Source organism: Cavia porcellus, unplaced genomic scaffold, assembly GCF_034190915.1.
Source record: "Cavia porcellus strain 051 isolate PalLab524CR breed Dunkin Hartley unplaced genomic scaffold, mCavPor4.1 scaffold_1, whole genome shotgun sequence".
Classification (NCBI taxonomy): Eukaryota; Metazoa; Chordata; class Mammalia; order Rodentia; family Caviidae; genus Cavia; species Cavia porcellus.
In genome coordinates this window covers 58,673,620-58,687,593 of record NW_026947484.1, presented here as the reverse complement: position 1 = coordinate 58,687,593, position 13,974 = coordinate 58,673,620, and the positions used below count along the sequence as shown (strand labels likewise).

The following is a 13,974-nucleotide window of genomic DNA, read 5'->3' as shown; positions in this document are numbered from 1 at the left end:
CCTCAGGAATGTTAGTGATGCTCTGTACAACTCTCTACCCTCACTTCCCAGAAAAGGAAACTGAGTCCCAGAGGTGGGAGAGACACCCCTAAGCTGCCCCTGAATCAACATAAAACTCAGCCGGGGGTGATAGCTCATGCCTGTAATCCCAGCATTTGGGAGGCTGAGGCAGGAGGATCATTGCGAGTTTGAGACCAGCCTAGGCTACAAAGTGAGCTCAAGGCCAGCCCGAACTGCATAGTGAGACCCTGTCTCAAAAAGACAAAAGAAAAAAAAAAAAGAAGAAGAAGAAAACTAGGCTAACCCTCAGCTTTCCAAATTCTAGTCTAGCCTTTTTCCTTTTTGCTGCACTGCATCATTAGAGGGTAGATTATTTGTCTTACATTATTATTATTGTTATTGTTTAGTGATGAGGTCTTGCTATGTTGCTCAAGGTGGTCTTGAACTCCTAGGATCAAAAGGTCTGCCTGCCTCAGCCTCCCAGGTAGCTGAGACTGCAGATGTGAACCACTGAGCCCAGCTACTGGTCTTTCTTTAATCAGTACAAGCCAGTGGTGGTGAACCTATGTTTCTTTTAGGACAAAAGATGTTAGTGTCTCAGTTGTTTTTTCTAAGCTAAGACCTCAGCATTCAGATTTAATTACAGCGCTGGCACTTTGTTGTTAGTATGTGAGTTCTGGGCTACAGTTCAGGCATTTGGTCTCTAAAAGGTTTACCATCACTGCAAAGGTGATCGACTCTTTGAGGTAGCTCAGGTTCCAAAGAAAATATGGTAGGTCTCAGTTCCCAGTGAGATTATAATACAGCTGGTCAGTGCTCCCCATGGAGGAGCTGGCACCCAGAACAGTACGTGACCCTCTGCCCCTCCATATTTCACACCTTTCGCCCTGGGCGCCCTAGCATGAGGAAGAGATCTAGGCCTTTGTTGTGCAAAAAGGAAAACCCTTGTGTGCCCCTCACTCAGAAATAAGTATATCTGCTTCTAGAAATCTCATACTGAGATTAGGTAACTGCTTAAAACAATGTTATACCTGTCTGGAGCTGATATAATAGCAGCCTCAAGCAGCGGAACAAGAAATCTTTTTAAATAAAAAGTATTTTTACCATAGGGATGGGGCTATAGCTCAGCGGCACAGCGCCTACCTGGCTGAAGTGATGAGGTTCTGAGTTCAATTTATTATATTATTGAAAAAATAACAAGACAGAAATCAGCTGTGGGTCACACATCTGCTAGTGCACTGTGGTGTATAACACACACATACAGATTGTGTGTGTCTATGTTTTTCATAGTTTTGCAATTTTGTTCCTTGCTTTGGTCATCATGGAAGGCATGAAACCATTACTTTAAAGGGCTCTAAAACACTCTGAAGGCTATGCACATAATTGCCCTGATAAGTCTGAAACTTACGGCGAACAATCTTGGCCTGTTCTCTTTCACTCCGCCACCCCCTCGAGAGGTGGAGCCATGCTGAGCCGGGTTATGCCTGGGGATGCAGAACCACAGAAACCGAGCCAAGGAGGCATATAGGAGACTGCAGCACAGACCACCCCAGACGAGAGGGAATAAGTGGGGTGGAAGGAGGACTAGGGAAGTGCTGCTGGTTCTGCGATACCACCTTTTCCATTCTGGAATGGTTAGTCTTGATTGTCAACTCAATCAGTTTGAGCAAAGCTTAGGAGCTAGGACCAGTGATGCACACTCCTGGGTGCATTTGCGGGGGCCATGCAGCGCGGCCCTGGGGGCCCCCTCTGGGCCCTGGCCTCTTCCTCTCTAGTACCTTTCCCTCACTCTGTTTCCCAGATGCCATGGTCTGAGCAGCTTCCTCCACCGTTCCTTCCACCACGCTGTTTCTGCTGTGGAGCAGCCAACCATGGACTGAACTCTCTGAAACTATGAGACAACACGTACTTCTCCTGCTTGAGGTTGTAGGTGTCAGATTTCTACACCAAGATAAACCACACAGAAAGGGTCTAGCTCCTTAACCCTATTGTTGGATCTGAGATACTTAACTTTGAAATTTATAATTCTTTATTAATGCTTATTGAAAGTTATTATTTACCACCTAAAAAGGTGAAAGCTACAAAAATAGTTAAGTAAATCATACCTGGGAAAAGCTTGCTTTTATTGTCAGTAGCAATTTTTTCTAGCTTGTTCTTTGTCTGAAGAGCAATTGTTTCATCCAAGTTTTCTGGGGAAATAAAGGGAAGGAATAAACTTTGCACATGACCTCTGCCCCTCCACAGTTCACACTCTACCACCTGCATGCCCCAGTGTGAGGAAGAGACTTGGGCCCTTGCTGTGAAGAAACTTTGTACTAAAAATGTTTAAATCTCACCAGAAATACCATATTACCAATTCCAAAAATATTAATGCTGCTAGAAATATGCTCTGGTCTGGATTTAACTTCTAGGAATCCTGGACTCTGGGTTGGGTTGGGTTGGGTAGGCACATAATCCAAGATCATCAGGTTAGAAGTGCAGAAGTCCCTTCTGCCTCTGGCCACTGCCAGAACACATCCAGGGTTAAGATCTGTGCTTTGATTTATGCAACACCTGTGGTCAGGACACCCAGCTGCTGTGATCCCAATATTCAGCTCCAGGGTGGCTGAATGTTGACCAGGTTGACCAATCAGGATGGTGCTGATCCTAGGCTACAGTGATTGGTTCAGGAACGAGCATGTGACTCAATCCAGGCCAATGAGAGGCAGGCTACAGCCTTTGGGTAGAGTCCCTGCACCTTTTACAGCCTGTTAGAGACAAAAGAGTCTTTCACTTGATGGATGCAGAAGGTGAGACCCCAAGGCTTAATGTGTGGGGACCAGGAGCCAGGACCCCGAGGTCCAATCAGGACTCTTAGTCTCAATCTTCTGAACACAATGGGGAAAAAATTGAGTTAAATTTTAATCAGATGGCCATTCTGGGAATTATTAGAAAATGGTAATAACATTAAATGCAATACATGAGAAATGGTTATACTCAAGTTAGATCTGGAAAGAGTTGATTTCTGGTTAATTTCATTTGCATTCCTCATCACACTGGGGAATTCTGGTTACCCGGGAGATCTGGGCTGTTGGGGAATACATTATCAAACAAGTGAGGAAATTATTGCCAAATCCCCAGTTGGCTTTGGACAACAAAAACCATCACAGCAAGAGCAGAGCAGCCGGACTTCTCACCAAGGTAGGCGACCCCCTCCTCTGGAGAGATGGTGCCATACTTGACCATCATCTTCACAAAGTCAATCAGCGTTTTCATGATGGTGATCAGTGTTTCCTTCTCCTTTGCCTCCTTTTCTATAGAAAAGGACGAAATAATTCAAAGCAATTCAGTGGAGAATAGCTTCGTCTTCCATACCAAATTACGAAGTACGGCATCTTGTTAAACTATTCCTTCCTCCACATATAGCTAACACCACATACATTTAATTTAAAAAACAAAGAAAATCTACGACTTAACTGGGAATCCAGGGCACTGCACAGCTATACCAAACTTCTGAGGAAATGAGCAGTTATTACTTGGCATTAAGGCTTAATTTCATCTAAAGATGGTATTGGTAAAGGATCAGCTTTCCACCTGAGATCACATAGACCTCAAGGAGAGAAGGCTGCTGCCTAAAACTTCTCTCAGGCAGCAAGTCTTTGGGGATAAAAAACATCTGTATTCATTAATTACGCTTAATTTCCCTCATCAAAAATAAGAACACGTATTCACAGTGATCAAAATAAGTGTTGAATATTTAAATTTTAAAAATGCATTACAGTAAAGGATACACTGCCATTGACTCCCCTCCAAATACCCCGCCTTGCTTCAAGAGCACCCCACCTTCTTGTCGCTTTGTGAAACCATCCAGAAGTCCTGGTATTTACAAGGTGTGATCAGAAACACGGTGAATGCTGCTGCCGTGTGGCATCCAAGGAAAGAACAGGCTTGGGAAAACATGATGCTGCGTGCTCACCCAACTATTCACCAGAACTGGCCCTGTCAGACTTCTCCCCAAGTCAAAGTGGCCAGCAGAGGTGTGGACACTTTGAATCAATTCAAGGACACTGAGGCAGCCACAACAGGGCAGCCAGAAGCCCTCAGGAGAGCTCTCCATGGTTGCTACAAAGGTGCCAAGAACCATGGGGTGAGTAGATTTGACTTGAGGGGAAGATTTTGAGGGAAGTCAATGATAGTGTGTCTTTGTAACTTTTTAAAAATTTTAGCTACTTTTATTCATTTTTTGGCATTAAATACATTTTAAGAAATTATTTGATAACTGGAGCTCTTGGTTATATGAAAAAGAGGACCACTGAAGGGAGTTTAGGGTAGGAGGGAGCCTGGGTCCCTAAAAAAAGATAGAAAAAAGCCAGGCAATGATGGCACACACCTGTAATCCCAGCACTCTGGAGGCTGAGGCAGGAGGATCACTGCAAATTCAAAGCCATTATTATAACATTTTTTAAAAATGTAAACATAGGCTGGGGATTTAGCTCAGCAGCATAAGTGTCTGCCTTGCAAGCGCGTGGTCATGAGTTCGATCCCTGGTACCGATAAAAAAAAAAAAAAAGGACTTCCAGGAGAACATGGTAGATAGATAACAGCAGCTATAGAGGCTCTCTTAGATAGCCAGCTTAGATTCCAGGAATGGTATGGTGTGGGGGGTCCTAAGCAGGGGGAGAGATAACCTGCTGACCCAGGAACAAACTAAGCTGAGAGAAACCAACTGGAAATGCAATCCCGGTGCTATGACTGGAACAGCTAAAGTCCCAGGGCCGAAGCTGGAATCCATGCCTCTGGAAACAGCGGCTTGAATTTCCTGCCACCACTGCTGCATTTGAATTGGCACAGCAGGGATAGAGACGCAAAAACTCTGAGAGCGGGAATCTGCAAACCGAATTGAAAGCAGAGCTGGCGGGGAGTCCTGCATTGACCCACGGTGACTGATTGGAACGGGGACCCTTCCATAGATAAGGAAGCTCCAACAGAAGACATTCTGGGACTGGGCAGACTAGCCCGAACAGGATGCTGCAGGACTTCAGTCACATATTCCCCTCTCAAGCAGGATTGATGGGGAGTACTTGACCTGGCTGATGCCGCAGACTAAGACCCAGTAGGCTAGTCCAAACAGGTCCCTGCGCTGGCAGTGCACCCTAATGTAGTGAAGCCTTCAGCAGGTTGACTGACCTGCAGGGGTGGGCCCAGCATAGGTGCCCAGGTCTGTGTCTCTCTACTATACTGCAGTGGGCGGGAACACCTAGCTGGCGGGATTCAAACAAACTGAAACTGACAAAGAAAGAAACTGGACCTCCTATATACACTTCTATGGAAGGAACAAAAAGTATGGGAAGAGGGAGCAACAAGAAAGTGTACTCAGTCCCCAATCCTGAGAATACGGATCCAGGAAAGGTAAATGCAAAGGACAATGAGGACAGAAATGCAATTATCAGGCATGGTACCAATAGACATTAAGTGATATCTCCAGAGCCTCATAGTCGAGTTCAAAAGTGAAGTACTTAACCAAGTAAAGCAAGATGTAAGTAGAATAGTTAAAGAAATGCTAAGCACCTCCCAAGAAAAAACAGATGGTGGAATGGAAGAACAGAAAAAAGCAGAGAATTGTTTGATGGAGAAAATAGAGAAAACGTAAATACATGAAGCAAGTTCAAAGAAATTGCCAGGAAACTAAAAACTCTATTGAAAGCTGGCATAACAGCTTGAAAGAGACTAAGGATAGATTATCTGAATTGGAGGGCAGATTTGTAATGTGGGAGCATGAAAGGAAAACTTAAAAATAACAAGGAAACAAGCAGTAACAATACAAAGGCTAGAGGATGATAGGATCTATAAACTTAAGAATTAAGAATGTAAAGGAAAAAACAGGGATACAAACAAATGAACTGCAAAGGCTATTCACATAAACAATCAAGGAGAACTTCCCTAATATGGGAAAAGGTAAAGATACTCAGATCTATGAGGCATACAGGACCCCAGCTACCTACAACCCAAACAGAACTACACCCAGGCATATAATAATCTAAATTCCAGAAATTCAATATAAGAACAGAATATTAAAAGCTGTCAGAGACAAGAAACAGATCACTTACAAGGGAACACCCATCAGAATTACAGCAGACTTCTCGGGCACAAACCATTAAATTATGAAGAATGTGGGGCAAAATAATTCAAGCTTTGAAAGACAATAACCCCCAGCCAAGACTGATATATCCTGCACAACTATACCTAGAAATTAATGGAGAAACAAGGTGCTTCCAGGATAAAGAGGAACTAGGGGAATTTGCAACTACCAATTCTCCTCTACAGAGAATACTGCAGGACACTCTAAAAGAGAAAAATACCAAGATTTCAGAAACAGTGGCAGAGAGGCCACAATGAATGGAGCAGAAAGTGAAATGAAGACGACAAACTGACAACTAATGATAGAAAAAGAGCTCAACAGAAATGAGGCAGAGAAGGTTGGATGGTATGAACAGCTATATTGGAGAAAACAAGACATCATAATAGCTAGTGCTGATTTAATATCATCTTGTTTTGAAGTACCATCAAGCTTTTGTTCTTCTGTCTCCTTCGGTCTTAACATGTATCTCATTGGATCTTATTATATATGATAATATAAACAAAAACTTTTATAGACAAGGAGATAATACAGAAACCATTGTTCATTTTCTGTTGGTTGGTTCTAAATACCCTATAATACTGTCATTCTCTTGAATGGTTTTACATTCTCTTGATATGTTTGATGCTATAGTATATGAAGTTATACTCAAAGATTTCAAGGAAAGAGACACTATGGTAACTACTTTCATGTCGGGATATCTTGTGGTGAAACACTATTTTGCTTAAATGGTTATGTTCTGACCTATGCTGTTTTGTTGTTATGTCCTCTTTTATCTCAATCTCCTTTTTTATTATTTATTTTTGTCTTTTGTCTTTTTAATTAAGGGAAAAAATAAAAAATAGCAGGATATATTATAGTAACCCACTTTGATTTCCTAATAACTTGATTTGAACCCCTGTATTGCTCTCACCATCTTTTTTTTTTTTTTTACTATTTTTTAAAATTTTACTTAAGGAGAAAAAGGAAAAAAAGCAGAAAAAGGGTACAAGTTATACAGAATTTCAGAAAAAAAATAAACAGTAGGAAATCACTAGTTAAAGGATTACATATTGTCATCTTAGAAATACTTGTTCAAGTAACAAAATTAAAGCATATAAAGTGGACATTCAAACAGTGAGACTGCAAACAGTTCTGTTCAATGATCCAACAAAACTCAGTAATATCATTGTCTATCTTATACACTTAAATATACATGCAGTTATACTGTTTAGAGCACTTTCTTTTCCTCTCCTTTGTACAATGACTATTACACATTTTGGGTTTTATTGCTCCCACAGTTCTTATTACTTTTTTTGGAAGAGAGTAAAACCAAACATGACCACAGAACAGAGTCAATTAAATCAAAAGGGTGGACATAATAGATAATGTAAAAACATAATAAAAGGTGATCAACAATGGTTACCATAATGCCTCCCACTATCTCAAATAGAACTGCCTATATCATCAGTTATAATAAAATTGAACAAAACAGTAAAGAATGAAACCAACAAAACCAAAACATTGGAGACATTACAGGTCTTCAAAAGTAGATAATAGTCAACCAGTATGGGCGTCATAATGAATCCCACTATCTTCACAGCTGTTGCCTAAACTTTCAAACCTGGTACTATCAAGCAAAACAGAATAGTGGAACATCAGTCAAAACAAGATGGTGAGAGCAATACAGGGCTTCAAATCAAGTTAATAGAAAATCAAAGTGGGTTACTATATTATATCCTGCTATTTTTTATTTATTTTTCCCTTAATTAAAAGGATAAAAATAATAAAATGGAGATTGAGATAAAAGAGGGCATAACAACAAAACAGTGCAGATCAAAACATAACTATTTAAGCAAAATAGTGTTTCACCACAAGATAGTCCCAACATAAAAGTAGTTACCATATTGTCTCTTTCCTTGAAATCTTTGAATATAACTTCATATACTGTAGCATCAAACATATCAAGACAATGTAAAACCATTCAAGAGAATGACAGTATTCCAGGGTATTTAGAATCAACTAACAGAAAATGAACAATGGTTTCTGTATAATCTCCTTGTCTGTATAAGTTTTTGTTTATATTATCACATATAATAAAATCCAATAAGATACAACATGTTAAGACTGATGGAGACAGAACAAAAGCTTGATGGGACTTCAAAACAAGATGATACCAAATCAGCACTACCTATTATGATGTCATTTTTTCCAAAATAGCTGTTCCTATCATCCAATCTTCTCTGCCTCATTTCTCTTGAGCTCTTTTTCTGTCATTAGTTGTCAGTCTGTCTTCTTCATTTTGTTTTCTGCTCCATTCATTGTGGCCTCTCTGCCACTATTTCTGGATTCTTCATATTTTTCTTTTTTAGAATATCCTGCAGTATTCTCTTGTAGAGTTGAATTGGTGGTTGCATATTCCCCTAGTTCCTCTTTATCCTGAAAGCACCTTGTTTTTCCATCAATTTCCAGGGATAGTTGTGCAGGATATCTCAATCTTGGCTGTAGGTTATTATCTTTCAAAGCTTGAATTATTTCCCCCCACACTCTTGGTGATTTGATGGTTTGTGCCGAGAAGTCTGCTGTAATTCTGATGGGTGTTCCCTTGTAAGTGATGTGTTTCTTGTTTCTGACAGCTTTTAATATTCTGTTTTTATATTGGATTTCTGGTATTTTGATTATTATATGCCTGGGTGTAGCTCTGTTTGGGTTGTAGGTTGCTGGGGTCCTGTGTGCTTCATACATCTGAGTATCTTTACCTTTTGCTAAATTAGGAAAATTCTCCTGGATTATTTCTGTGAGTAGCTTTTGTAGTTCATTTGTTTGTGTCCCTACCTCTTCTTTTATGTTCTTAATTCTTAAGTTATAGATCCTCCTATCATCTTCTAGTCTTTGTATTGTTGCTGTTTGTTTCTTTGTTATTTTTAAGAAGTTTTTCATTTCATGCTCCCATATTACAAATCTGCCCTTCAGTTCAGATAATCTATCCTTAGTCTCTTTCAAGCTGTTATGCCAGTTTTCGACTGAGTTTTTAGTTTCCTGGTAATCTCTTTGAACCTGCTTCACGTATTCTATGTTTTCTCTGTTTTCTCCATCAAACAATTCTCCCCTCTTTTTCTGTTCTTCCATTCCACCATCTGCTTTTTCTTGGGTGGTGCTTAGCATTTCTCTAACTATTCTGCTTATGTCTTGCTTCAGGTCATTAATAACTTCATTCCTGAACTCATCTATGAGGCTCTGGAGATAGCGCTTTATGTCCATTGGTGCTGTGTCTGCTATTGCCTGTTTCTCAGGATTGGGGGCCGAGGAGCTTTTTTTGTTGCTCCCTCTTCACATATTCTTTGTTCCTTATATATGCAAGCATATATAGGAGGCCCAGCTTCCTTCCCTGTCGGCCACAGTCTGATTGAATTGCACCGGCTAGGTGTTCCCGCCTACTGCAGCACACCAGGGAGTTACAGACCGGGAAGCCTATATGGGACCCACCCCTCCAGGCTTCACCACTAGGGTGCACCTCCAGGCGCTGGGACCTGGGTTGTGCTAGCCTACTGGGTCTCAGCCAGCAGCGTCACATAGGCTAGGCACTGCTCACCAATCCCGCTTGACAGGGGGATGTGTGACTGAAGTCACTGCAGCGCCCTGTTCCGGCAAGTCTGCCCAGTCCCAGAATGTCCTCTGTTGGAGCCTCCTAGACTGTGGAAGAGTCCCAGTTTCCCTCACTCACTGCAGGTCGATGCATGGCTCCCCGCCCGTCCATCTCTCAACTCCATTCACTGATTCCTGTTCTCAGAGCTTTCACACGTCTCTCTCCCTGCCGAACCGATTCAGACAGCTACGGCAGGAAACCCAAATTGCGGCTTCCAATGGCGCGGGCTCCAGCTTCCACGCTGAGGCTTTATTTGTTCCTGTTATAGCACCAGGATTGCATTCCCAGTTGGTTTCTCTTAGCCCAATTCATTCTTGGGTCAGCAGGGTATATCTCCTCTTGGTTAGGATTCCTCACTCTGCACTATTCCTGGATTCTAAGCTGGGTCTCTCGGAGAGCCTCCGTAGCTGCTGCTATCTGTCTGCCATGTTCTCCCAGAAGTCTTCCACCATCTTGTTTTGACTGATTTTACTCTATTATGCTTTGCTTAATAGTACCAAATTTGAAAGTATAGGCAACAATTGTGAAGACAATAAGATTCACTATGCTGCCCATTCTGGTTTGACTATTATCTTCTTTTGAAGTCCTGTAATGTCTCCAATGTTTTGGTTTTATTGGTTTTGTTCTTTACTGTTTTGTTAATTTTATTATAACTGATGATATAGGCAATTCTTTTTAAGACAGCAAGAGGTATTATGATAAACCATTGTTGATCACCTTGTATTCTGTTTTTGTATTATGTACTATGTCCATCCTTTTGATTTGACTGACTCTGTTTTGTTATGTCACAGTTGACTTTATTCTCTTCAAAAAAAAAGTAATAAGAACTGTGGGAGTAATAAAACCCAAAATGCACAATTGTCATTGTAAAAAAGAGAGGAAAAGAAAGTGCTCTAAAGGATATAACTGCATGTATATTTAAGTGTATAAGATAGATAACCATATTACTGAGTTTTTGTTGGATCACTGAACAGAACTGTTTGCAGTCTCACTGTTTGAATGTCCACTTTATATGCTTTAATTTTGTAACTTGAACAACTATTTCTAAGATGACAACATGTAACCTATTAATTAGTGATTTCCTGTTTATTTTTTTTGAAATTCTGTATAACTTGTAACCTTTTTGTTTTCTTTTTCTCCTTAAATAAAATTTTTTAAAAAATGTAAACATCTATGGTATTTATCCATCATAGCTCATGCTTATTTTTTGAACTTGTTGAAGCCAAGGCCACAACAGTGATGAGGCATCTGTGCACATTCTCTGTGCAGTGGCACAGTGGACACTGCCCTGGGATCATGTGACTCACCAGGATGCCAGAGATCCTGAACTGGGCATCTGCCAGCCAGCAGAGCAAGGAGGCTCACAAGGGACCCTCAAGACAGACCGGCCCTGTGGACACCTGCATAGGGCCATTGCCTCTGGCCAGGGTCTGCAGCAAAAGGACAGTGGGAATTCTCCGGGAATGAAGGCTCACACTGAGGTCATGCCTCAGGGCAGGGAGAGTCCAGTTACAGAGTCTCCAGCAGAGGACCCAGGGCTGCAGCTTTGGGTTTGAGACAGGGTCTCCCTATGTAGCCCAGGCTATACTGAACTCACAGTGTAGCCTGGCTGCCCCTGAACTACGGCCATCCTCCTGCCTCAGCCTCTCAAATGCTGGGTTACAGGTGTGCACACAGCTGGACTGCATTTTTGAAAGGGAGAAGAAAGTGGGAAGGTGAGGCAAGAGCCTCTGTCTGAACAGTAACAGAGCCCTGGCCATTGTTATCCTCTTTGCAGATTAACCAAAATAAACATGGGCCGAATCCTCCCATTAACTCAGCACAGTACGAGAGAAGAGAGTGGATACACTGATGAATTTGTTTAAAGCAACATCAAATACTTTTCCAAACATACGCCGGGGATTTAGCTCAGCAGCACAGTGCCTGCCAGGCAAGCACAAGGTCCTGAGTTTGATTCCTGATACCAAATAATAATAATAATAATTTTCCAAATGTGTTTTGGGCTCCTGGTTTCCTTTTATCCAGTGTCTATTTTAGCTCATTTGAAGGCTGAAGCTGGAAATGTTTATACAGCAATGTCTTGAGTCGTGTAGAGAAGGATGAGCCAGATTCTACACCCTGTTCCCACAGAGTGGAAGGGAAGACTTTTTAAAAGATCCAGTACAGATGGTATGACTTCCTTTTTTTCCCCCCACTAGGCAGATGAATCTAGAAATAGGCTAAATGAAATAGGCCAGACACAGAGAGACCTCCTCTGTGATCTCACTTCAAAATAGCCCTGGCTGTGGGCTCTATATGCAGGGATTCAAATAACCAGGGGTTGAAAATATTCAAGGAAAAAGGTGTCATGACAAACATGGTGTTTTCTTATCTTTGTTCCCCAAACAAACAGCCTAACAAGCCTTTAGGTAACACTGGCCTTTAGGTAAGGCCCCTGGAGATGGTGTAAAGCACATGGCAGGATGTGTGAGGGTTATGCAAAACTACGAGCTGGTTTTGTTTTTGTTTTTGTTTTTTTCCGGTAGTGGGGATCGAACTCACAACTGCCTGTTTGCAAGGCAGGTACTTATGCTGCTGAGCTAAATCCCCAGCCCCTATGACCTGATTTTGATACATAACTTGAGCAATGTGTGGGTTTGGATGTCCAGGGGAGGCCGGAACTGGTTCTCTGGATGCTGAGAGCCAACTGAACACAAAATCTAAGAGTCAAACTCACAGAAGCAGGGAGAAAAGTGGCAGCCAGGGCTGGGGAGGTGGAGACAAGGACATGTTGGTCAGTTTTAAAGTTTCAATTATTCGGGCTGGGGTTTAGCTCAATGGCATAAGCACCTACTTAGCAAGCATGAGATCCGGAGTTTGATCCCTAGTACCAAAAAAAAAAAGTTTCAATTATACAAGAGGAACACTTGGGGGACACGCAGCCTGGTGACCGCAGTAGCAGCACTGGGCTGTATGTTTGTGGTTTGTTGAGAGAGCAGATCTTAAGCGTTCTCACAAAAACAGAAGCCAAAAGGAGAAGGAGGAGGTGGTAGAGGAGGAGGCTGTGGGTATGCTAATGACTTGATTATCATGATAACTCCACAATGCATATTCATATATTAAAATATCAAGTCGTATGCCTTTATTTGCAATTTTTGCCCTTGATGTCCCAATAAAGCTGAGAACAAAAAGGGGTTGCAGTGAGTGTTGAGGCTGAATACGTTACGGCACTGCCAGGCTCCCCTCCTATCTGCAGGACATCTGTTCCTGTACCTTGTTCACTAATTGTTTGCTGAACAAATAAAATGGACCCTCTATGAGCAGGATCACATCATCCAGAAACTCCACCTTTCCTGGTTGCTCTTTCCTGAACATTCCCACGACCTGTGCACTTCTGAAAAAACAGTTGTGAATGATTTTCCCCACAGCTGCAGGTGAACAGTATTGGTGATTGTCTTTGGAAACTGAAAACAGGATGCAAAACCCAGCCAACACACATCCTAGAATTACGATTTCTGTTCCCCATGGTCAAAAAGTGCAGTGGTTACCTGAATCGATGCTTTTCAGCAGCGCATAGAAATTCGGAAAGTACTGGAGCTCCTCGAAGTCGTCTTCTCCGAAGGTCTGGGTTCTCCTCTCCAGGCCATTCACCAACGTCAGCGCATTGGACACCGTTTCATCACTTTCCCCATGTGTCAGACTATTCTGAGTTGCTGCCTTTAGGGTCTCCAGGAAAGGGGCAAAGCAATAGAAAGTGGGCATTTGGTTAGAACTCATGAGACGTCGGCTCAACCCCTTGTCCCCTGATGCCCTTGACCTCGAGGATGGGACCCCTCCATCCGCCCTGCAGGGCTCCCTGAGCTCCAGGGACAGAGCCCAGCCCAGTGTCCCGCAATGAGTGGCGGCTCCTGCTGCAGGGGACGGGCCAGCTCTGGGACTCTGTTCTCTTGGTCTCTCCTGGCTGACAACGGCCCACACCTCTCCCTAGCACAGAGGCCCACTTGCTTGCACCAAGCATTTTCAGCATGTCCAGTGGCAGCAGCGGCCACACCTGCGTATTTCTAGGTGAGGTTTTAATGGCTGTCTGTATAGTGTTTTTCTTCAAGATCTGATTTCCTTCAGGGTTCCCATCTGAGGAGCAGCACACTCACCTTCCCAGGGACCAGTCAGGAATTAAGAGCTTTCCTTCCTCCTCTCTTTCCCTCCATCAGTGCCTTTGTTGGTCCTGTTCCCCATTCCACAGCTATCTCGTCCT

At 42.4% G+C, this 13,974-nt stretch overlaps 1 protein-coding gene across 4 annotated transcripts in view; it reads right to left on the bottom strand.

Annotated features, from left to right (window-relative positions):
* The window catches only part of Scg3 (secretogranin III), a 33,635-nt gene that overhangs the window by 10,266 nt on the left and 9,395 nt on the right, over positions 1-13,974 (bottom strand). For 3 of the 4 annotated variants that reach the window (XR_010047526.1, XM_063248749.1, XM_003471874.5), the window contains exons 7-9: positions 13,268-13,445; positions 3,177-3,293; positions 2,106-2,189 (exon numbers count right to left, since the gene is read on the bottom strand). Coding sequence is in view for 3 of the 4 variants with exons in the window: in XM_063248749.1 (XP_063104819.1) it covers positions 2,106-2,189; positions 3,177-3,293; positions 13,268-13,445 (379 nt within the window). In the remaining variant the exon portion in view is untranslated. The remainder of the gene's footprint in view (positions 1-2,105; positions 2,190-3,176; positions 3,294-13,267; positions 13,446-13,974) is intronic. The other variant, XM_063248761.1, reaches the window with a different exon arrangement.